Source organism: Urocampus carinirostris, chromosome 1 (assembly GCF_059441175.1).
Source record: "Urocampus carinirostris isolate Australia breed hairy pipefish chromosome 1, RoL_Ucar_1.0, whole genome shotgun sequence".
Lineage (NCBI taxonomy): Eukaryota > Metazoa > Chordata > Actinopteri > Syngnathiformes > Syngnathidae > Urocampus > Urocampus carinirostris.
Genome location: NC_142349.1, coordinates 44227427 through 44250353, shown reverse-complemented (window position 1 = coordinate 44250353; position 22927 = coordinate 44227427). Strand labels below are relative to the sequence as shown.

The window sequence follows — 22927 nt, the reverse complement described above, 5'->3', positions numbered from 1 at the left end:
AGATGCTGGCCTTCAAGGCAGAGGAGCAAAGAAAAATACATATCTGGAAGTCATTAATATGGGCAAAAAAGACATTGGACAACTCATTTGATAAATAAAAAAAGGTTTTTTTTCATGGAAAACACAAAATTGACTTGGTGACCCCAACTTTTGAATGGTAGTGTATCTAGTGACACATCTTAATCTAACAGTTGCCATAACGACAACTCATTTCTGCCTTGATGTGATGCCTAATACATTTGGATTTAGTGCATTTTTGCCACCCTCGGTGGATTCTTGACTTTACCAATGTCGACGCTTCAATGCAACACGTCTGAAAAATATGACGACTGGAATTTCTTTGATGAATGTTATTGTATGGGTTTCATTATCCGACGACACGATTTAAAAGTTGACGGACCCGAACATAATCCTTACGTCACCAAAAAGCTAACGAACAAAATCAGAGCTCCTGCTGGGTTACTCAGGGAAATAACGAGGCCTCCCAGCTGTTACTGTGGAAACGCGCTGCTGGATGGCCGGGCTGTCACCATGGCAACAACCTGAATGCGATACGTGGCAAAAGAGACCACGTTTGACAAACGCTAACACACAAAGTCAAGATGAAAAGTGACGCGTGAAGACCGAATGGGAAGCTAAATGGCCGCCTACTGCTTTGATGACATCATGCGGTATCTATTGTTGTGCTTATGCGTGCGTGGGTCCTTTGAGCGAAACCAAGACAACCGCTCTTGATTCCTGAGTTAAATCAACTGTTCATGTGATCAAATTGTCGAGAAGGGTTGTTAAAACTTCACATTGTTTGTTTGCTGTTATTAGTGTCAATAAATTTGTTCCAAAAAAAAAAAAAAATTCGTAAAGCGAGTAAAAAACCTGAATACATTCATCTTTCGTTAGATTGAATTTAGTGAACTCAGATGAGATTCCAGAAGAGGAAATTAAAAAGGTCATTACGTTGAAATGATCTTTTTTGTAAATCTCACCTACTTTTTGTCGATTTTGGGGGTTATTTTACAAATTACAATCGGAAAGACATGATTGAAAATGTTAATTAAAATACTGTTAACTCAAATAATCGTAATAACAAATTGATATGAATTCTGAACTAAATTAACCAGTTGTAGTAAGCCGGTTGAAAGATGCATCCCAAATATTGAGAATACTGATGCCAAAGTTAGAATAAGTGATAGGCTTTTACTGGAAATCATTTTTTCAAATTTAAAAGACACCAAAAATTGAGTCGACTGCAATGCATTGAGTTCACGCCTTTTTATAACTGAACATGGGAAGGGGGGATTTTGTAAGGTTTATTGTTCTATATTCTTTATCAATTATCCATAATCGCTCAAATCATATTATGCTACAAATCCAAGGGGCCGAGACACTTGTTCTCAGCCAAGAGTCTGAGTCAAGGTCCTAGCCACAGAGCCAAGCAGCGATCAGTGCGAATGCACCGTTCCCGGAAGAACTGCATGCGTGGAGTGGACAAATCTTTCAAAACAGTTCTTTGGAACAATATTGTTTTTCCCCGTCAATGTCAACAAAGGAAGTGGTGCTCCGTTGACCATGGCGGCTAAGGGATCCAGGAACCGTGAAAATTGCTGAGTATAAAAGGCATTCAGTTTGGTATTTTCAGAGCATCCTGGCATACGACGTCAAGGTGTGGTATGCTGGGAGCACGGCAACAGACAGGAAAAACATACACCGAGTAATCAACACAGCCCTGATTATCAGCTGCTCTCTGCCCAGTCTGGAGGGCATTGCTGGTTTGCAATACAGAAAAAGAGCCGTCAACATCATAAGGGGACCCTTCTCACCCCGGCCAACACCTCTTTGACCTGTTTGTTGCCTTCTGGTAGGCACCACAGGGTCCTTTAAAACGAGGACAAATAGGCTCGGAGACTGTTTCTATCCCGGGACGATCAGCACACTAAACAACTGTGCAAAATTGTAAAAAGATGTAAATTTTGTCATGGCTACTTACACAAATTTTCATTGCTCTATTGTTGTTACAATGCACTTTCCTTTCATTGCACTATTAAAAAAAATTGGGGCAGTCTCTAAGCACTACATTATAAATATTTTAGTATTATTTATTCAGACACTCTAAGTGTTTACCCTAGAGTGCCAGGTCTAATCTCGTTGAATACGTTTCAACACATTGACATCAACGACGATTAAGACTATCCCATTTTATTGTATTTTAATTTATAAGCGTAACAGCCTTTTGCAAAGTTTTTGTAGTTAGGGTACCCGCAGCAGCAAGATGTCCAACCATTTGGTACTTAACAGTCCCCATTTTATAACTTTTGTTTTTTGCTAGCAGTGGCCCTTTGCAAATTCGAAGCTTCGTATTTATACCTTGTGGGAGACCTATCTTTATACTTGAAGTTTTCATTATCATGTATACTTTCAGAATTTAAATGTCTTTGTTCATAAAAAAAAAAAAAAATACCCCTACTTTATGATGTACTTTAGTAGCAACGATTCTCCTGTGGCAATACTGTATGTATGTCACCAGAGGGCGACAAAGAAATACAATATACAGCATGAAGTTTGTATCGTTTATTCTGGATTCGTTGTGCCTTTAAAATACATATTCAGTAAATGTAATAGGAAAAATTCTGTACAAAACAACAACGTATAGATTTATAGGTTTTATATATAAACATCTCTGTTAACCAATATATCATCTCTGAAAGCCATTGGTTTTGTCTGCCCGAAACAAACTAGACACCCTCTGTCAAATCCCCTAGAAAAATAACCAAAAACAAAATCATAACCCCACTTCCTCCCTTTACATTCATGCCACTTTTATGAATGGCAAACGGGTGGTGGCAGCAGCTATGCAGACACTAAAGGAAGAAGGGGGGACTCTACCAAGGGGAAACATGTCAGAAAGGGTACATAGTACGTTTAAAACAAGTGGGAAAATTAAAACCCCAAACCCACCAAAAAGACATCAAAGTATAAGGGTGGGGTTAATTCATAAAGCCCCGTTCAAAGAGCGATTGCAAATGACGCTTTTTTTTCCTTATTTCACAGCGCAATGAAGACAGTAAGGAAGAGGATCAGTTTTGGCCAATCAAGTCACGTCGGACCCAGAGAAGTCCCTTCCTCTCTAGAGTCTTGTCAAATAAAATAGGAAACTTCGGGTTTGCTTCGGGCTCGGTCCCTCGAATCGAGGCAATTGGTCGGGCTTGGGCTAGGGCTCGGTCGGGCTTGAATACCTGCGGGCCTGTGTCGAGCTGGATTTCTTCGGACCGATCTTACCTCTACGTCAGGCGTGCAAAAAAAGGTGGGAAGGCGGGAGGGAGGCAATTATATAGAAATGTTTTGCGAAAATCAAGCCCCTTTCACAGTTTTTGTTTTACGTCGTGTCAAATGTAAGCAAATATCTTAAAATAGAGTGTCGTTTTTGCAGTAGGTGTCAATGATGCATGTTCAAATTATCAATCGCGAGAAGACGTTTGATGTGGACTGACAACGTGCTCTTAAGCTAAATACACAAAACACAAATGCAGCATGTTGAACTTCAATCCACCCGACTTGTTTCACTTTATGAGGTGCGGGGAATCTCTAAATGGAGGGTTGGCTGCTAGAAGGGAGCAAATAAGATTACGATTCCTGCTTTTTGGGCAAAGTTGAGGGAAAAAAGGAAATTAAATCAGTGGCGCTAGAATTTTGAACTTGAGGGACAGTGTGTATCATTTAGCACCTCCTTGTGGTAAAAAGAAAAAAAACAAAACAGAAAAACGTCATTCACTTTAATAAAAGAAAACAAAACTGATTAAAATAGTAGGCTAAAATACATGACCTACCCTATAAATGTCCATTTGAAACAAATATTTGTAGGTCAAGAAATTAGCAATTGTTTTACATAGCATGAGCCTTACTAGGAGAGAGCTGACATATTTGCCCACCAGCTTTCTGCTACGAGTGCCCAAAAACCTCAAAAAGGCTGGTTTAAAAAAAAAAATGAGTGGTAACATTTTGCATTTTGGTTACTCTGAGTCTCCGTAGTTTGTGCTTTTTAGCACTTGTTTTTCGTTGCACTACACCCAACAGTGACACACTGTCCCTTTAAGAGTATTCGGAATATCTTCAGAAATGTTTTTTCCACCTGAAAGTACTGGACACGTTCCAGAAATCTCACCGGATTTTTCGCACAAAAACCTTTCTATAATATATGTTTAATAAATAATATATCGCAATAAATCCCAATTGCGATTTACCGATTTCAATATTTTTAAAAATACCCATGTCAATTATCAAAGAAGTTGAAGAAAATATTTCCACAAAACAACCCCAAAAATGTCCTTGTTTTTAGTATAAAAGATCCAAGTCTAATGGAAATTTTCCAAAAGTTTCTAATATAAGAAAGAACATTTCCCCAACTTGATTCAAGTCAAATTGTCATGTTAGGTCACTTTACCAAGAAATGTACTAAATCATTTAAAGTACAGAATCTGTTCATGTCTAAGGTGCTTTTTTTTAACCCAAAAGAGAACTCAAAGTCTTGGTGGCCGTTTTACAAAAGGTTTTACCGTATTTGTGCAGGAATTAGTTCGTTGAAAAAAAATCTCAAAACATTGATTGCAACGATTAAAGTCCTAACCACTGGAACAACAGTGATACGGATGACCTACGGATAGGCAGTAGAGAATCCTTGAAAATGTCTGAATGGGGTGGAGCGCTTGTAACTTAGAGACATAGTCTCTCCAGCGTGTCCCGGGTCGCCCCCAGGGACTCCTGCCGGTGGGACATGCCCGGAACGCCTCCCAAGGGAGGCGTCCAGGAGGCATCCTTATCAGATGCCTGAGCCACCTCAACTAGCTCCTCTCTAGGTGGAGGAGTAGTGGCTCTACACAGAGTCCCTCCCGGATGACTGAGCTTCTCACCTTATCTTTAAGGGAGAGTCAAGACACCCTGCGGAGGAAACTCATTGAGCAGATATTAACAAATGTTCAAATTTCAAACAGCATGTTTAAAAAGTGCTTAAAATTGGCCATGAAAAGGTGTACGAACCCTGCAAACTATTTTACTCACGGTGCAATTTGTTTCTGGTACTATGAGTAAAAAATAGTGTGAATACGAGATTATATCTTCCCATGTGTCACGTACATAATTAGTGATCAGGTGGTTAGGATTCGGCTCACTCACCGCCGCTACCTGGGTTTGATTCCCGTTGAATCCAATAGCAAAGTTTGAACTGAGAATGAAATGTATACCGATCTTGAGTCAAAAACTATGGGTGCGTGTTAGACACGAAAAAATATGGTAGTTTTTGTTGAATGTCTTTTTTTTAACCTGAAATTTCCCCCCTTTTCTGCAACCCTTGACTTGGATGAAGGCTTTTCTAAAGCAAAATGTTGTTGTTTTTTGCGTATGCAATGGGACGGTACTGACTGTGTGTGCCATCAACGGCGTGAAAGGGGCTTAATAGCATATGTACGGTGTAAGGGAGAGTGACAATCACAAGGACATAGTCCTTAAAGGGGCTTTGTGAGGCGCGGACGGGGCTGGACAGGGCAATTACAGGGGCCCGTGCCTGGCCTGGTACTTGGCCACCACGTTCTTGCAGCGGCCGAGCTCCTTGCGCAGGTCGGACACTTCCAGACGAAGAGCTGCGTTCTCCTTTTCCAGAAAACCGGCCCGGATGGCAATCTGGTTTTCCTTCAGCCGCCGAGCATCGCGCGACCGCTTGGCTGCCACATTATTCTTTCTGCGACGTGCCCAGTACTTGTCGTCCTACACACACAGAAAACACAACAGAAGTGTCACGATGGGGAAGAAACTCATATCATGACCCGCACGGCAATTCATATAGAGGAACAATCCTGCCATATGTAGTATACATAAGTGTATAAACAAATAGATACAAATACTAAGACCCCTTCAATACTCACGCCTGAGTTACACTTGTTCACTGCTTCGCGAGAATAAAATGTTTATTAGAAAAATTAAAGAAATAAAAAAATCCAATGGATGCTCCCCGCACCAATGAAGAGATTCATGCCGATTCGCCAGAAGATGCTAATTGGCGAATTCATATCATGGCATCTTTTCATACTGTGACAGAACAACTGCTCGATGTTCTTTCTGCATCTCACTGAGAGGAAATTGAGTCCTTCGTCATGCCATCGAAACGAGGCATCTGCCGAACCCTTTTGTTCTCTTTCTCTCACTTTCTCATTCAGTGTGCAAAACTATCAAGGAGAGCTCAAGAAACCAATAATGTCAACGAAATTCAAATATGCACTGGTTATCTTTAAAGTCTAACCCGTCTCTATTTGATCTGTGTGTGTTGGTGTGTCAGATGAAACAACTACAAAGTCCATCATCAAACTTCGACCTAGGGTATCCTGGTGCCAGGTGCACAAATGGACACCCTTATGTTTGGACACGGTGTTTGTTATGGACAAGCTGCAGAAGTCCAATAACGAAACGCTACTCGGGTTTAATTCAGCTGGGCCGTTCCTCCCAATCACTGTCATTGCCGAAGTGAGCGTTGAAGTCCCCCAGAATTACGAGGGAGTCCCCAAGGGGTGCGCTCTCAAGCACACCCTTCAAGGACTCCAAGAAGGGTGGATACTCTCAACTGCTGTTTGGTGGAGGGAGGCTACCCTCTTGTCTACAGGGGTGTGCCCCAACGTACAGGCGCTGAGACGTGGGGCATCTAATATGCCCACACCGGCTCTGCGCCTCTTGCCACGGGCAAGTCCAACCCCTCTCGAGAGGACTGCTACCAGAGCCCAAGCGATGTGAGGAGGTGAATCAGATTATATTTAGTCAGGATCTCTCACCTCACACACCAACTTGGTAACATTCCATGTCCCAAAAGCCAGTTTCTGTAGCCGGGGATTGGTGCTCAAAGGATATCTCCTTTAGCTGCTGTCCAACTCTCTACGCACCTGACCCATTTGGCCCCTCCCACAGGTGGTGAGCCCATAGGAATGGAGACCCACGTTGTCTCTTCGGCCTGAGCCTGTCCTGTGAGTGAAGGCCCGGCGACCAATGCTCGCTAGCGGACCGCACCTCCAGGCCTGGTTTGCAAGTGGTCCCCTGGTATTCCACGTCCAGGCAAGGGAAATCGTGAACCAATGGTGTTTGTCGTCAAAATGGGTCTATGAGCTACGTTTCGTCTGGCCCCTCACAACGGACCTGTTTGTCGTGGGTGACCCTAGCAGTGACTTGAAGCCCTCAGAAGACCAAAGCTCCTAGGATGATTGGGACACACAAACTCCTCCACGACGTAAATATAGCACACCACAAAGGAGTCACTAAAAATAATGGGATAATAAGATAAGACCTAATACCATTTCATGTGTCGACTGTGTCCGTGGTGGTCTAGTGGATATGATTCAGCCGGCTTCCTGCCGCGATACGGGTTCAATTCCCATTGCATGCAATTGTGAACAACCATCCATGTTAATAGCGGCCTGGTGGTTAGGATTAACTGCTCATACTATTGCCATTGGTGCAATCCCCGTTTCCAACATTCTTATGCATTTGTGGTCAGCGAAAAAATGTATTGACTGATTAATAATTGCACAAACGTAACACATTTACGATTTTAAATTTCTTCCCAATTGGGGTTTTTTGGATATGCTTTATACGCTGGAAAATTATGGTGCATTGCCTCACAAAAAATGTGTACGAAGTGAGTCGGTCGACCCTACTTCACAGTCATTGCGTTTGGACAATTTGAAAACAAGTGCATCATGAAACGAAGGCGGGTGATGCAGTGACCTTGAGGTCTTCGGGTATGAAGACCTTCCGGGCCTTCTTGATCATTGGCTGCGGTTTGAGCTCTTCGGGCGAAAACTTGTGCTTGCGCGGGTCGAAGACAGCCTGCCCCGGCACGCTGGACAGTGCCAGGTCGGCCGGGTCGGGCTCGTAGCTCAGGGCCACCTGGATGGACTCTGGGTCGATGGGGCTGGGCGTGTCACGGGACGCTGTGGGGGGGAAAGAAACAGGAAAAGATTTACCAATTGGGAGTTGCCATTCAGCAAATTATACTACTTTAAACCACAATGTGTAACATTTAACCACCATATATTGAGAATATTGCATCTAATTACAAAGGCATTTCAGGATTCAAAGTCAAACATACAGTACGTGCTGCTATAAGCCGTTCCCAGACTTTCCTAAATGTAAACAAACTGGCTATTGCTTAAAATCTGCCGCGCAACATAGTGTGCATGCGTGTATCCTAGCATGCTTTTCACGTCACCGTCACAGTTTAGAGTTTAAAGGCGACCAGCAGGAGGGGTTCTGGCAAGATAGCAGGAAGGAAGACACAGCCATCATTTAATCAGCCCAAATAAAAGACAGTTTAGCAAAATTCCACATCACCCGGAAAGTGTTGACAAGTTCTGATGCCATTTTATGATTTGTTAAAAAAATATACTACACTTTTGCGGGGCTTGGAACGGATTAGCGCATTTATATTAAAAATACATCTCTACATACGAAAGTTTCAGGTTGCGAAACAATCTAAATTCGTAAATAGAGGTACCACTGTATTTTAATTTGCATGTGAAGCACCTAAGTTGAGCTAGGAAGCTAGCTGGCAAAACAGAGCTAATGATAAACTTGGGTTGTTTGTATGCAAGGCCAAACTTTGACCCCAAACGCAAGCTGCTGTTGACCGAAGCTTAGTGGCCAAAGTGCACCTGGTGCACTAATCTCTTTGTAGCTTTAAGACGTCCTACTTCGCCACAACAACTACACTTGAAAACCAAGACAGTCTTTTGTTTTGAAACTCCCGCCTTCGGCTTTTATTTTCTTAAATATTCTCAACCTCACCCGACTTAGTCACATTAGTGCAGGGGTAAGGAACCTTATTGACTCAAGGAGCCATGAAAGCCATTTTTTTTTTTTTTTTTTTTTAAAGAGGCACACTATTTGGCTTAGAGGCAGCTTCTTTCCTAGGGCCATCAACACCTTAAACGAACGCACACAACTGTAACAACATCTTGCAACTTATTTTTTTTTGTGTGGTTGTTTCTAAATCCATCCATCCATCCATCATCTGCACCGCTTATCCTCAGTAGGTTCGCGGGGGTGTTGAAACCCATCCCATCTGTCTTTGGGCAGTGGACAAGGGACACCCTGAACTGGTTGCCAGCCAGTCGCAGGGGACACGAGGACAGACAACTCACTCGCTCATTCACACCAATGGACAATTTGGACTGGCCAATTAACCTGACATGCATGTTTTTGGAACGTAGGAGGAAACCCACACAACCATGGGGAGAACATGCAAACTCCACACAGGAGGTTCGATCTCATGACCTAAGAACTGGGCCACACACATGCTAAACTCTGCGCCGCCGTGCTGCCCGTTTGTTTCTAAATAAAACTGAAAATATATATCTTGTGAATGAGATTTATTTTTATTGCTGCTGCTAAATGTTATTGCACCTCTTTGCACCATTGTTTTGATGCACTATTACATTATACATTACATTATAACTTGGGACAATAATCTTAGCACTACACTGTATTTTTTTTAACCCATTTATCCTGACAACCTTATCATTTTTTACCCTAGAGTGTAGGGTCTAATCTCGTTGCATACAATGTTTCACAACGTTGATATCAATTACAATAAAGACAAATCAATTCATATATATATTTTAAGGCATAATTCAACAAAACCATCAAACCCACTCTCCGGACAAAAGCTTCAGCACATTTTGTTTTATTGTGTAACATTTGATGATTTTATAACTTCCACGAAACAATAATAATAATGCCAGAGGCTGTGTCCCATATTAACAAAAATAACGCTTAAAATGTGTCTCACTCCGGCAATTACTTAAGATCGGTGAGGGTCATATTGACCGGCATTCTTGTCGTAAATAATGGTTTCAAAAGTAAAAGTGTCACAGAATACTATAAACGAGAAGGATACGGTTCTATTTAGGGGAGTGTGCTATGTACGCAGACATCCGACCACCCGTACCGCTTACCTAATCAAACTGGTCTGGGAGCTTGGCTTGGCGTTTTGGGGTGCTTACAGTTTCTACAGTTCTTTGGAACATAGATTGTTTAAACAGCTTCCTGATAGATGGTTCTCTATACATACAGCCAAAACGGGGACTGTTGATGTAACACTGCGAGTGTATGTGGCAGACATGGGACCAAGTCACACATGTGCAAGTCTCAAGTAAGTCTCAAGTCTTCACCTTCAAGTCCCAAGTAAGTCCCAAGTATTTTTTTCTTGGGCAAGTCAAGTCACAAGTCAAGTCCCGAGTCTTAGATTGCCAAGTCCAAGTCAAGTCACAAGTCATAAAAACAGCGACTCGAGTCGACTCGAGTCCAAGTCACTAAGTCTCAAGTCCCCATGTCTGGTATGTGGTAGTTAAAACTTTGCACTATACATTTTGGACCGAACAATTGGCATAAATTGGAAAGTCAGAGAGAAGAATACCACGCCCCTCACTTTAAGGTACCAACGTAATATCCGAGCCAGATGTACTCATGAAAAGATCCATATATTCTTCGCCAGCCATACGTTCCCGACCCATGCATTAGTCGATGACGCGAGTCACATGACACGGCATGCCAACAAGATTGCTAACAGAGATGCCATCTTGACTCCGCCACCTCAGTTGTCATGACGACATTTAACCATCACCCACCTGCCAGATGCAAAGCAAACAGGCACACGCCAAGTCTTTTCTAAATTGACTTTTTACCCACAAATTTAGTTAACACGCACACACAACGTCAAGTTAAAGACACATACATTCAAAATATACTGTATACAAATAAAATTCAAAACACTATCCAAATAAAAACACAATGAGCGCACTTAAAACAAATGCCCTTTTAAAACAGACAAAAGCCGATGTTGAACATACACTTGCACACATGCAACCTCACACAAGTAAAAACACAAGTCTTCGCCCACCAAGTCATTCCTTGAATCGATTTAATTGCAGTACAAAAATGATCATCTTATTTACTCTATAGCGGTGTTTCAGGAGCTTTTTTGAGCCAAGACACATTTTTTTCATAAAAAAATCTGGAGGCTCACTGCCGGTTGAAAATGTTTAAAAAAATAATTTAGGCACCAGTTTTAGGTTGTTGTTTTGTCTTTTTAAAAAACTTTATCATGTTGTCTGAATTGACAACACGGCTGTGGAAATAATTCAGGCTACATTCTCTCCTCTACTCACGGCCAATCGACTTACGCAAAATGGTAGATACAATTTTTTTTTTCGGTATTTCGAAAAATATCTGGATATTGCTGCAAGTTAGATTTTGTATTGTGTGCACCTTTTTCCAAGTAGAAGACAGTACTGTAGTGCTTCTTTCTGATGCGTGGCGCTGTGAGAGGTCACCCAGCATCCACCCCGAAGAAGAAATCCAGTTTCTACTTCCTGGTTCGTGTATTGTATTGCTAGCGCACTAGATCTTTGACGTTTGCATTGTTTAATATCTCGTGCATCCATTCAATGTGGTTGGTGTTAAGTGTAAAGAAGAGGCCATCATCATTATTATTAATCATTATTAAAATCTGCAACATTATGTGCAACATTTTTACTATATTTGATTTATTTTAAACAATTTTGAACAAAAAGTTATTAAATGTTTCCCTCAACTACCTCATGAACACAAAATTAGTATTAAAAAAAAACAAATCTACAAAACAAATAGACAAAAAAAGTAATCTGCTGCCACCTCCTTCTATAGATGAATGTTAAAAGTTTATTACCGGAGGAAAGCAAAAATAGTAAACAAGGGCAAGCTTTTTTGCAAAGATAAAATTAGGATACTTCCTGCAGAATACTGGTGTGCCCTGGCACACTGGTTGGAAATCACTGCTCTGCATAGTAAAATGTTCCACGATCGTTCTAACAAACGCTACCATTTTATCCGTTAGATTACTGCTTTTTCGTTCGAAAATGCTGACAGATTTAAAAAAACAACAACTCTTTTTTTCAAATTTAAACAACTAAAAATCTTGACTCCCGATTACCGGTAGCATTTTAGTCAATGGCTGCTTTATCTTGAAGCAAGAGTCTTTGAACTTGAACAAACCTTTAAAAAAATCCCATTATATTTCTGTTGAGGTAAAACTTACAGTTTCTAACAAGGACATGTTGTTTTTGTTGTCTTTAACATTCTTGAGACGGATTGTTGCGTGATAACATCTACTCCCTTTTTACGTCAAAGTGTTGGCATGTATCTTATATATTCATGAACATTTGAAATAGCAAGGATGAAGCAGAATACATTTTGCATCATCAACATCATCAACAATTTTAGGAGTAATGAGTTACAAGGAACACGCTCCTAAAATGCATTTGCTTTACTCGGTAACAGGTATTGTAGCATGTAAGTGATCACATCTTGTAACTCAATTGTTAATACAACATGGTGCGTAACTCAGCTATGTTTTAAAAGCAGAACTTGAACTTCACCGTAACACGACCATCATTCCACTAGCAACACAAAACTAAACACATCAACATGGTTAAGCTGGGATGTTCATAACTACCAACGATGTGGCGCTAGAAGTAAGATCTTAGGCCCGGGCCCGAACCTGGACCATAGTTTAGAATTAGACATCGAATAACTCATTAACTCTGGCTAGGCTTGGCTTCTCCCTCACGGTTTTTTGTCTTTTTTTAATATAAATTTGCGAGGTTTCATCTGTCAATACAAACAGCTTGTACCGCAGTTTAAGGTCTTTCGTAGGCTGTAAGGGTGGTTAAGCCCCGGAGGTCGGCAAAGTAATGGCTGACCGACTCACAGGAAAGCTGTCGATGCTGCCGGAAGATAATCCGTCGCACCATGACAGAAAGGGCCGAGACTAGAAGCTCCATCCTTGTCGCCAATGTCATGTTCAATGAGGCACCTGAAAACCAGTTTTGTGCTAGCTGTTGTTTTATTAACAGTAGGCATTTTTATCACCACACTTTTTGGCAACCGCAAACTTTTGTCTGGTACGTCACGCCGTCGTAACATTACCCTGGGATTGTGATTACATGCCACACGTCATGTGTTCTGTGGTTCCTTTTCTTTGTCCGAAAGTGCCAGTGTGCTAATCAGCGCGGGCGCACTCTTGCGTGGGCTCAGTGAATGCACTGAACGCCAAAGTCATACTTTCTTCCTCTTGCGTCCTCTTTTTCTTCACAAATAAAATATGTAAATTCTGTTTTTTCGGCCTCAGTCCAGTCTCAGGCGGGTCGGACAGAATGGATTTTTAAGGCCCAATCTTACCTCTATGTGATGCTGTCTCAAGCGCAAATTACACGGACGTATAATTTGTCGTTTCTTATATTCGTCCTACCGTATATATTCGCAACAAATGGAGTGTCTCGAAAGTGTTATTTTTTTAAGCTCTCAAGATTGCACAAGCCAAGAGATGGGAATGCTTCACGGCTCAAAAAGGTTGGCTTACATATTTCCTGTATTTTTTTTTTTGTCATGTGGCTATTTTTAATCAGTTCTAGGGGGTCGGCTTTAATATGAGTATATACAGCAATATTAAACTACATGCTGCTTTTAGATGTTAGTAATCTTCTCAAAAAACATATGCACCCTCATAATTTAAACAAACTACACGCTGCTACTGTTGTTGTACAACAAAGTGCACGTGACTCACGTACGCAAGCATTCCCGAATCCATGTGAGACAGGCCAAGCTGCAGGGCATAAAAGAGAGAGCAAGGGAGGGGGGAATGAGAGAGGCTTGTCAAAGCAATGCATGAGAGTGACTGAAAGAAAGCATTTGTGTGAGAGGGAGAGGCAGGGCCACGGTCTTCTCACATGCCACTCGCATGTGTGTGTGTGTCACATGGACACGCACACGCCAGCAAAGCTGCATGACCAGCACGTGACGACGCACAAACCGGGCGCCGACTTAACTTCTCACTTGCGCGAGCGAGCGAACACCGGGCGTTACCCGACACCCAGCGTGAAAACAAAACTCCATTTCAAGCACTTCCTGCCATGCACCTGCACGCCATCTGTTGACTAATTTGGAGGAAATCTTGCATAAAACACTACCAATGACATAAAAAAAAATAAAAAGTAAAAAAAATTAAAAATGTTTTGACCCAAACCCTAACCCGTTGCAGGAAATATACTGTATTACCAGATAACGCCTACCATACTTTCCAGACTATAATGCGCACCCTTGTCCAGAAGTTTGGAAGTGGGCTTTATAACCTGGTTAACCTTATATACCGCGGAATATGGTGGATAGAATTGGTCATGCATACACTAATCATAGATGTGTGTTACCGCACGAAGTTTTATGGTATACTACCGTATTTGTTCAGTGATTGTGCAATGATTGATCAATTGATAAACATTGCTGACCAAAATCAAATCGTTTAAATGCAACAGGAATCGAATTAGAGTAGTACCGGTGAGGGTGTCAAAACTACTACATTCTTAAGAGAAAATTTTAAAAGCTTTTTATAAAGCTTATAAGGAAGGTCATCTATTCTGTGGAGATATAAACAGTATTTATACTGTATATACATTTATTATATTCATTGAAAAGTGTTAAGAATGTTTGTGTCTTGCTTTTTTCCTACAGAAATAATTTTCCTTTATTAAACATTTTTGTAAAAGCGCCAGGGAGGCAGTAGGGTGCACTAAAGAGCCGCCTGTTGCTGACCCCTGGTTTAACATATCAGAATGCAGAACAAAATGCACTATGAATACCAGTTTTTCTAGCACCGTGAGTAAAAATAGCGTGATGATGAAAAAAGTTCTAATGCCTTTTTGTACGTCATCTGGCGGTCTAGTGGAGAGGTGTCACGGTCTCACCACCACTAATAAGTTTCAGTCCCGCTGCATATAACTGACTGGTCAGTCACATTTCCCAACTGATCAATATTTGCATCATTTCATTGATAAGGTATATAATATATATATATATATATATATATATATATATATATACCTTAAGTGTATAAGGAGGGCAACGGTAGCTCTTACTGTAGTCTCGATTTCAAGCACTTTATGCATGAAAAATGTGTGCCGAAATATTTTTTGGGGTGCAACTAATACATTTTATTTTTCATTTTAACACCACTGTATTAAACACTATAAAACAACATGCATCAGGATGATATTAGGATCCACCTGATTGACAATCCTCATTGTGACGAATCAAAAAAACATTTTCCAACAGCTGTTGATCATTTGTTCTAGTTTTTTTCGATTTGAAAATAAAAACTGAACATTTGAGATATGTACACATCCAGGGCAGCTTTTACTTTGAAAAACCATTCAGAATCTGTTCCAGGACAATGATGATTTCCCTTGGTTTTGCTTTGTTGTATTAAAGTATCAAAGCTACCAATAGATTTTTTTTTTTTTTTTTAGAGAAACCGATATTTTGAGGGTCTCAAAAATTGGATTTAAAAAAAAAATGACAAGAAAGTGAAAATAAACAGTTACAAATATTTACCATAACTTGACTACTATGTAAATCAGCCTTAACCCTGAAAAAAAGAACAATCCATGTTAAAAATCGGCCTGAAATCTCAAAGCCTCAAATTTGTTTAATTTTTCAGGGCAGAAGTTTTTAAAAGCGGATCGGACGTGCAGTCAGCAAACGTGGCAACAATCAATTCAATGCGGTCACTCACTCCCTGGGACCAAAGTTCACTTTCCAAGTCTAGCAGCTGTCTAACACGCAAATACACTCACAATACATTCAAACTCAATTTAAAGCATACAATCAAACACTCGCAACATTACCCCCCTCACAGCATAAAGACAAGCATGCCCTAATTGAGGATAAATAAAACATGTAGCCTCGAGTTTTAACACACCTTCATGAACTCAAATGCAGTTTGTTGCCTATTAACGCATCAGTTTGAAGATAAAGAAAATACACTATTTGCAGTGCGCCAAAGTCAATACAGTGATACGTCTTTATACGAGGACCATTAGACACGAGAATTTCAGTATACAAGTTTTTTTGACACAAAAATCTTGCTTGCTATATATGAAGGAAAATCCAGTTCACGAGCAGTCCCAGAGGCTACCACTGGAGACTTTTCACAGCTACCGACTGCTCGCTGTCAGCATCAGCTCGTCCAATGCGTGAATGTAACCTACTTCAGGCAAAAAAAAATTTGACTTTAAAAACAATTTTGTGTGCACGCTCATTTAAATTTGCACTAATTTTAATTTTACGGGTTGAGCAAGTGCTTACGAAACATTGACAGTCTCCTGATGTCATACCTGTTAATTGGTAAGTGTGAAGCACATTGTAAAGCGCTTTGGGAAGTCTTCAGTGACTTGAAAAGCGCTATATAAATGCAGACCATTTACCATTTAATTATTTTATACTGAAAAAACTTGGATTAAGCACTTATGGTCCTGCGCCACCGGGCCGTCGAACTGTTGATAAACGTATAGGTCTCTCTGCGACGTCACCAGTCACTGAAATACATCATGCCACATTAAAACCCTTGGGATTCAAGATATGCTGAATATTTTAAAATGTACTCATCACATAAAAATCCCGAGCAGTCTGGAACAAGATACACAAAAACTATCAAGCTGGCATTGCTCACCAATTGCTCACCAATTTTCAATGTGCTTCACACTTTTCCCTTTCACACACTAACCAACAGATAGCACAACAGCCATGCAAGGCAACTACCTGCTTATCGGGGGCATTAGTGATTCAGTGTCTTGCCCAAGGACACTTAGACATATAACACAGAAGAGACCGGAATCGAACCTGCGACTTTTGATCCCAAGACGAGCGCTCTACCTCCTGAGCCACCCTCCAAAATTATATCATATTTTAAACTCTCTTGTCCTCAATATAGGACAGGATAAGCTTAAATATGATGAAAACGCTAAATAAATAATAAGAAAGGGAAACCAAACAAAAATGAAATGTTTAGTACATTTAATTCCTAGCACTGCATTGAGATGAATTCTGATAATTGGGTATTTTCTCCTCATCGGTTTGACATTTTGATGGATTATCTATAAACCATTAACTATTAAAAAATATTATTTGACACTAATGTTTATGGTACTGACTTTTTATCTTCTTGTTACTAAAACAGCTTGTGTTTGAGAACACGGAGGTCGATTATTTATTCATCTATTTATCATTTATTACTTATTTAAATGACCGAATTAAAAAGTTTAATGACTGAAAGATTTTTGTATGTGGAAGTTTCTGTAAAGGTAAAGTGAAATAACACTCTTGGTGCTTGGCACGCACAATGCTCTGAACTTAAAATTGCCCCTGGTCATGAATATTCTTATAGTGTTAAGCCACATTGGGTCGCCTCCAGTGTGAGTGACGTTCGCATAAATGTCTTAATGAACACATTATACAGACTATGCCTGTGACACTCGTTCTATCGGTAGTGCAGCGTTGAGAAGCAAAGGAAAACCTGAGTTTGCATTTACCTGAAGGGGAGTCGGATTCTGCAGGGAGTCGGCATTAGGCACAACACCCTTGTTACCTGCTTCTTTGTGTGGGTTGCTGCACGTTGACGATATTTACCAGACATTTCAGTCGAGGGTGGTCACAAAAGCGGTGGAGAAAAGAAAGATGCCAATTGCAAATGTGAAAGTTTTTCTGGCTTCAGAGGCTCCTCACAATTTTTTATCCTATTAGAGTGTTGCAGGGTGGGTGGCACCAGAGACAGAAGGTAGGAGAGTAAAAAATGGCTCGGGCTGGCTGTTGAACTTAATATCGGCTATACCAGCTTCATAATATTGCGATACTGATGTCCGTCAAATCACCAAATTTTGATGCCGATAATCTGCCTGCCCGATAATCGGTCGACTTCTAATTTCTGTTTGTTCCAACTTTGATAACTCAATGTTATAGTAGAAGCACTTGCAGTGATTAAATCAGTTTCGGACAAAACATTAGGGTTTTACCCTTCAAAACAGACCCAAACCATCCATATTCTCCGAATCAGGGGTCGCCAATCCCGTGCCAGCAGGCTTGCCGACGCCCGCGGCAACATTATCAAGTGCCCGCGGGGCTGTTCTAAAAGTAGAGCTAATCACGAAATGTGATTAAATTGTGTTGCGATTTTTTTTAAAATTGCACTTACGGTTATGCGAATTAAAAACAAAAAGTATTACAAAAAATATATAGAAACCTATGAAAAAAACTAAGTAGCCAAGTTCAATAATCTAAGAACTCTGACGTAACTCGGGGCAAAGGTGAGTGTGCATGATAATCGCAGTCTCGATCTTGAGCGTTGCGGGAGTCCAAATCGATTTTTAAATACCTAAACATGGCGGGAAAAGAAAGAAACCGTATACTTTTCGTAGTGAATGGGAGGAAACATTTTTTTTTATGAATGTGAAAGGCAACTCTGTGTGTGTCATTTGCGGCGCGATTGTGGCTCATCAAATCGGCAAGCGCTACTTCAGCACTTGTCACTAAGCTTCCATACTACCACAATTGCCTGCCCGGCATTGCACCACAAACAGAAAAGGCCCGCAACTTAGGGCACTGTTGGCATGTTTCCGTCAAACGCAGAAAAACAATTGCCAGCTGGCAATCACGGCTGATGCAGTCCTTACCTGAAGTTCTGGGGCTGCGCAAGCACGTCTGCTGAAGCGGCAGGCCCCCTGGGGCTGCCGGGGCCTCGGCGCGGCTGCTTAGGTCCACCACCGTGGGGGTGGCCGGTGCTTGATGGGACTGCGGGGCCTGGGGGGGAGGGACCACCACCTGCTGCTGCTGCTGGTGGTCAATTTGCGCTGTGTTGGCGGGAATGCCATTTTCGGAAAGAAACTCCTCCAGGTCCATGTATTCCAGCTGGAAGTTGTCGCCATCATAAGGCAGGGTCTTGTCCCAAAGCGTAGGCCCCAGGAAGGCTGACTGCGGCGGGTTGGACGCAGTACTCTCATCTTCGAGCTTCTTCTCTTTGTCTTTCTCTTTTCCAAAACCTACCAGACATAAATTGACAATTCGCCTAAATGTGGAATCCACACACAAGTACTGTAAATAGTCATGAAATCTGTTTGTTCATTTTGAAAACGTGGAAGAGGTCTCATTTTAAAATTCAGTTCTATACATGACTTTAACTACAAACTAGTCGCCAGCGGGGACCAACATTGCTTCATATTGGACATCAGCACAGATTGTGTAGAAGAGGGTCAGCTCGCCAAATCTCAGCTTTACATGTCAGTTAAACAGTGCAACAATCATTTGGACCATCTATCATTTTATCGTAATTAATGCATCATTGGTCACCTAATCTTCGCTTGATCAGTTTTTGCATCATTGTGCTTTAACATGCATGTTGAAATGGAACTATTGCCGGTATTTTGGTTAGGTTAATTTGTGTAAAAGTACCCTCTGGGTCTGTTATGTTCTTAATCCGGCCTCAACAGGTCTGAGTGAAATGATTAGGTTAGTCCAGGCATGTCTAAAGTGTGGCCAGTTACAGCCCGTGATCAATTTTCACCATTACGCCAGATGATGACAGAAGCCCTTTGGCCACCTTAACACGCGGTCGGAAATTCGCGCGCGGGTGGCAGCGCGAAAAAGTTTTGCGCTGCTCAATTCTTTAGAGCGCGGGTACACAGCCTTTCACGGGCGTATCGAGGCTGAACCACGGCCAGAAATTTCTGGCCGTGAAGCAGACGCTGTTGGGCGCTGTTAGCTGCTTTGAGACGCGGAAATGACGTGGAACGACGTGCTCTGGCCGCGGCCAGGGCGTGGTTACACATGGGTAGGAAGGGAAATTTCAGCGGGTAATCGTGGGTGGAGCATGGTAATAGCATGTTCTGCGCCTGTATCGCGGTGTTATTACGTGAAATTAGTGTGTTACGCGTGTGACGGTCAAACGCCTTTCTCCGCGTATATACAGCGCGATTTGCCGAGCACACGTCAGTTGTGCTCGAGACGTCAAGGGGTGAACATAGATCTCCGTCACCGTAGTGACCTCGTCTTAATCCATTTTTATTTCTTGACATTTCTTTTCATTTCATAACAAGATAATAAAATCAAAATGAAAAACTATTACAATAATAACATATTGGCTTCTTCGGTGCCATAGCTTGAAATCTTGATCTTCACGGGACTGTGTCTCGAGCGGTTATGATTTCTACAGCCCGGTGTTATGCCGAGAAATGCATCCCTGCCGAGATTTGCATCCCCTCGCTACTACAACCACTTTTACCTCGTTTTATCTCACTTTTATATCACTTTTAGGGAATGTAATGGCGAACATATATTGCGTAGGAGTCGGATTTGGGCACAACACCGGCTCGGGAGCTTTTATACCCGTGGTCCACACGAGAAAATGACGCGGAAATGACGCGATGAGGAAGCGGAACAGTCGCCGGCGTCTGTTTTGCGGGCATACCACCGATGAACAGCAGGTTGGCCAATTTTGCGCATTTTCCATCGCGGGCAACCACGGGCAAAAAAAAAAACCGCAAAATTTTAGCCGTGATTCAGCCGCAAACGGCTGTGTGACCGGCCCCTTAGAGGCCAGCCTTTTTTTTAAGCAACCTAATTTCTACCTAAAATTTCTAAATTCATTAAAGGGCGTGTTTTTATTACATGTGAAAGCACACAGCAAATATCTGGAATGTTACATGGGCGGCTGTCAATTTAATTTAGTCTGTTACGAGAAAGGCCCAATGGAACCGCACGGGCAGGTATAACTGGTTACTTATTGGCATTATCGAAGAAGTTAGTATATGTATGACACTTTGAGGGCATTATTGTTGCTTAAAAACAAGCACAGCATTTAAAAACAGTGAGGATTTCAACCTCCAACACATGTTCCAGGCTCACCCTTTACCAATTGCCATGTGACTTAAATTTGAAAATACTTTAACCACTTATGTATCTGGTTAAAATTGGAGGAAAACATCTTCTATTTGACCTCAACTTTTTAAGTTCAGGCAAAACAGGTCCAAAAACAAAACACCTTTGAAAAGGGTACATCTAAAACCAACAACTGTTTGTGAAATGAAAAAGTCAGCAAAATGGTAACATTGAGCCTACACAATTGGAATTTAACATTATTGTCACTGAAATTAAAATCATTAACCACTGAGTATTAACACATGCAAGGCGAGCATAGAAACAAAAATAACATTGATATTTTCTTTAATTAATGGGTTTGGAATTTTCTACTGTAGATTTTTGTCTTTCTATTATTATTTCGATTATTTTTTGTCAACCGCGCAAAAAAAGAGCCAATTGATGACATTTTAGTAGGCAAGTATTTAACCAAAACCGATCAAAAACACAATAACTCAAAAATTTAAATTAGACATACACAAGCCTGCTTTGTCTTTATCAAAACAAAGAACATTAAGGAAAACTATTATAAACCTCATGTGAGCTCTTTAAAGTGGGTCAAGGAGCAAGTTGACTGCCATGTTGTGTTCACCACACTACCCATTATCATGAACAAAATGTTTTAAGTTTCATGAAAATGATATGTCCATTCACTGCACACACTTACAACTCGGCATCAAATATCAATTGTGCTAGTTAAAAAAAAATAATTAGAATAAATGACTAGAAGACATTTATAGGCCTCGAATCAACTTTGCCATGAGAGCAAGCATATGATTTATAATTATGACAACATAAGTGGGATTACTCTTGTAAAAATCACTGTCAAAATAACAGTTTTGTTTTATATTCCTTTATAATCTTTGAGTCGAAATCAAAATAGACATCACGCAATAACTCAAATAACTGTGGATGATAAGCGAAGTCAAAAAGATTCAACAAAAATCCAAACCAGATTTGGGACATTATTCCTCCACTCCTTTACACAGTATATACAATTAAAGATACAACATTTTATTGAAAACATGTTTTTTATGATGATTAAAATAAAGAACGGTTTTAGCGTTTGTGGCGCCCCCTATGGGTAACATTTCCCATCCACGCAATCGACACTTAAAACGTAGGCGAGGTATGTTATCAAAATCCAGCAATATAAGAACACACATTAAATGTCTTATAGGTTTTCCGTTAAACTTACCTTCGTCGTGGTGGTGAAAGGGCAGCGGGAGTGGGAGCGGGTTCTCCAGCAGCGACTTCAGCACGCCGTGCGCTGGTGGCAAGAAAGTTGCGTTGACGGGCAAAGGTCTGCTGGCCATTTTTCTCCGGATGACGTCGAATTCCTGCTGCTAATACAGCCCGGGAGGACTCGCAGACGGTGGAAAAGAGCTCCGACGACAAGCTTGGTTAGCGTCGAGGCCTACAAGCTAGCGAGCTGGCTGTTAGACAGGCGGGCGGGCGGCTGACTGGAGGCGGAGGGCGGAGGCAGTTCGGCTTTGACTGACGGAGGGAGGAGGCAACAGCCAAGGAAGGAGGGAGGAGGCTATGGAGCAGACTACGCTAAATTAAACGAGGCCAAACTAAGCTAAGCCTGACTGCTCTCTAATGTAGTGTTTTTCAACCTTTTTTTGAGCCAGGGCACGTTTTTTACATTGGAAAAAATTTGTAGCACACCACTTACCAAAAATGTTCTAAAATGACACTGAACAGTATGTTTAATTACAATATAATTTACAATACCCCCAGTTTTTACAGCACAGGCACTTGACAATGACATAATATTTGCAGAAAATGATTCATAAAAATTTTAAAAAGTCACATTGGATCATTTCTCACAGCACACCTGACCAGTGTTCCCTCTAAGCTGCGCGCGTGCGCAATTGCGCACTGCTCGCACATTCTCAGCGCCCAAGAAAATCTAGCCAGCGCACAAAAATGAGGGCTCAAAATTACTAATTAAAAAGCGACTCAGGTAAAAGTTAGAGTGCATGAAGGTAAAAATGCACGGGTTCCCCTGACGTTGTGTCCAAAATGTGGTATTTTGAAGTCGAGTCAAAGGAGAACGAAGTTAAGTAAAGTTAGTAGAGTTTGTCGGGGAACCGGCTTCTTCGGCTCTGCTCACTAAAAGGAA

General features: G+C 41.3%; 1 protein-coding gene across 1 annotated transcript; it reads right to left on the bottom strand.

Moving 5' to 3' along the window:
- Window positions 1–2550: 2550 nt before the first annotated feature.
- On the bottom strand, window positions 2551–22298 carry hlfa (HLF transcription factor, PAR bZIP family member a). Its single transcript, XM_088340822.1, has 4 exons — window positions 21998–22298; window positions 18561–18926; window positions 7753–7958; window positions 2551–5751 (listed from the first exon to the last, which is right to left on the bottom strand). The coding sequence occupies exons 1-4, from the start codon at window positions 22113–22115 to the stop codon at window positions 5536–5538; spliced, it is 906 nt and encodes a 301-aa protein (XP_088196948.1). The 5' UTR covers window positions 22116–22298; the 3' UTR covers window positions 2551–5535.
- Between the last annotated feature and the right edge of the window lie 629 nt (window positions 22299–22927).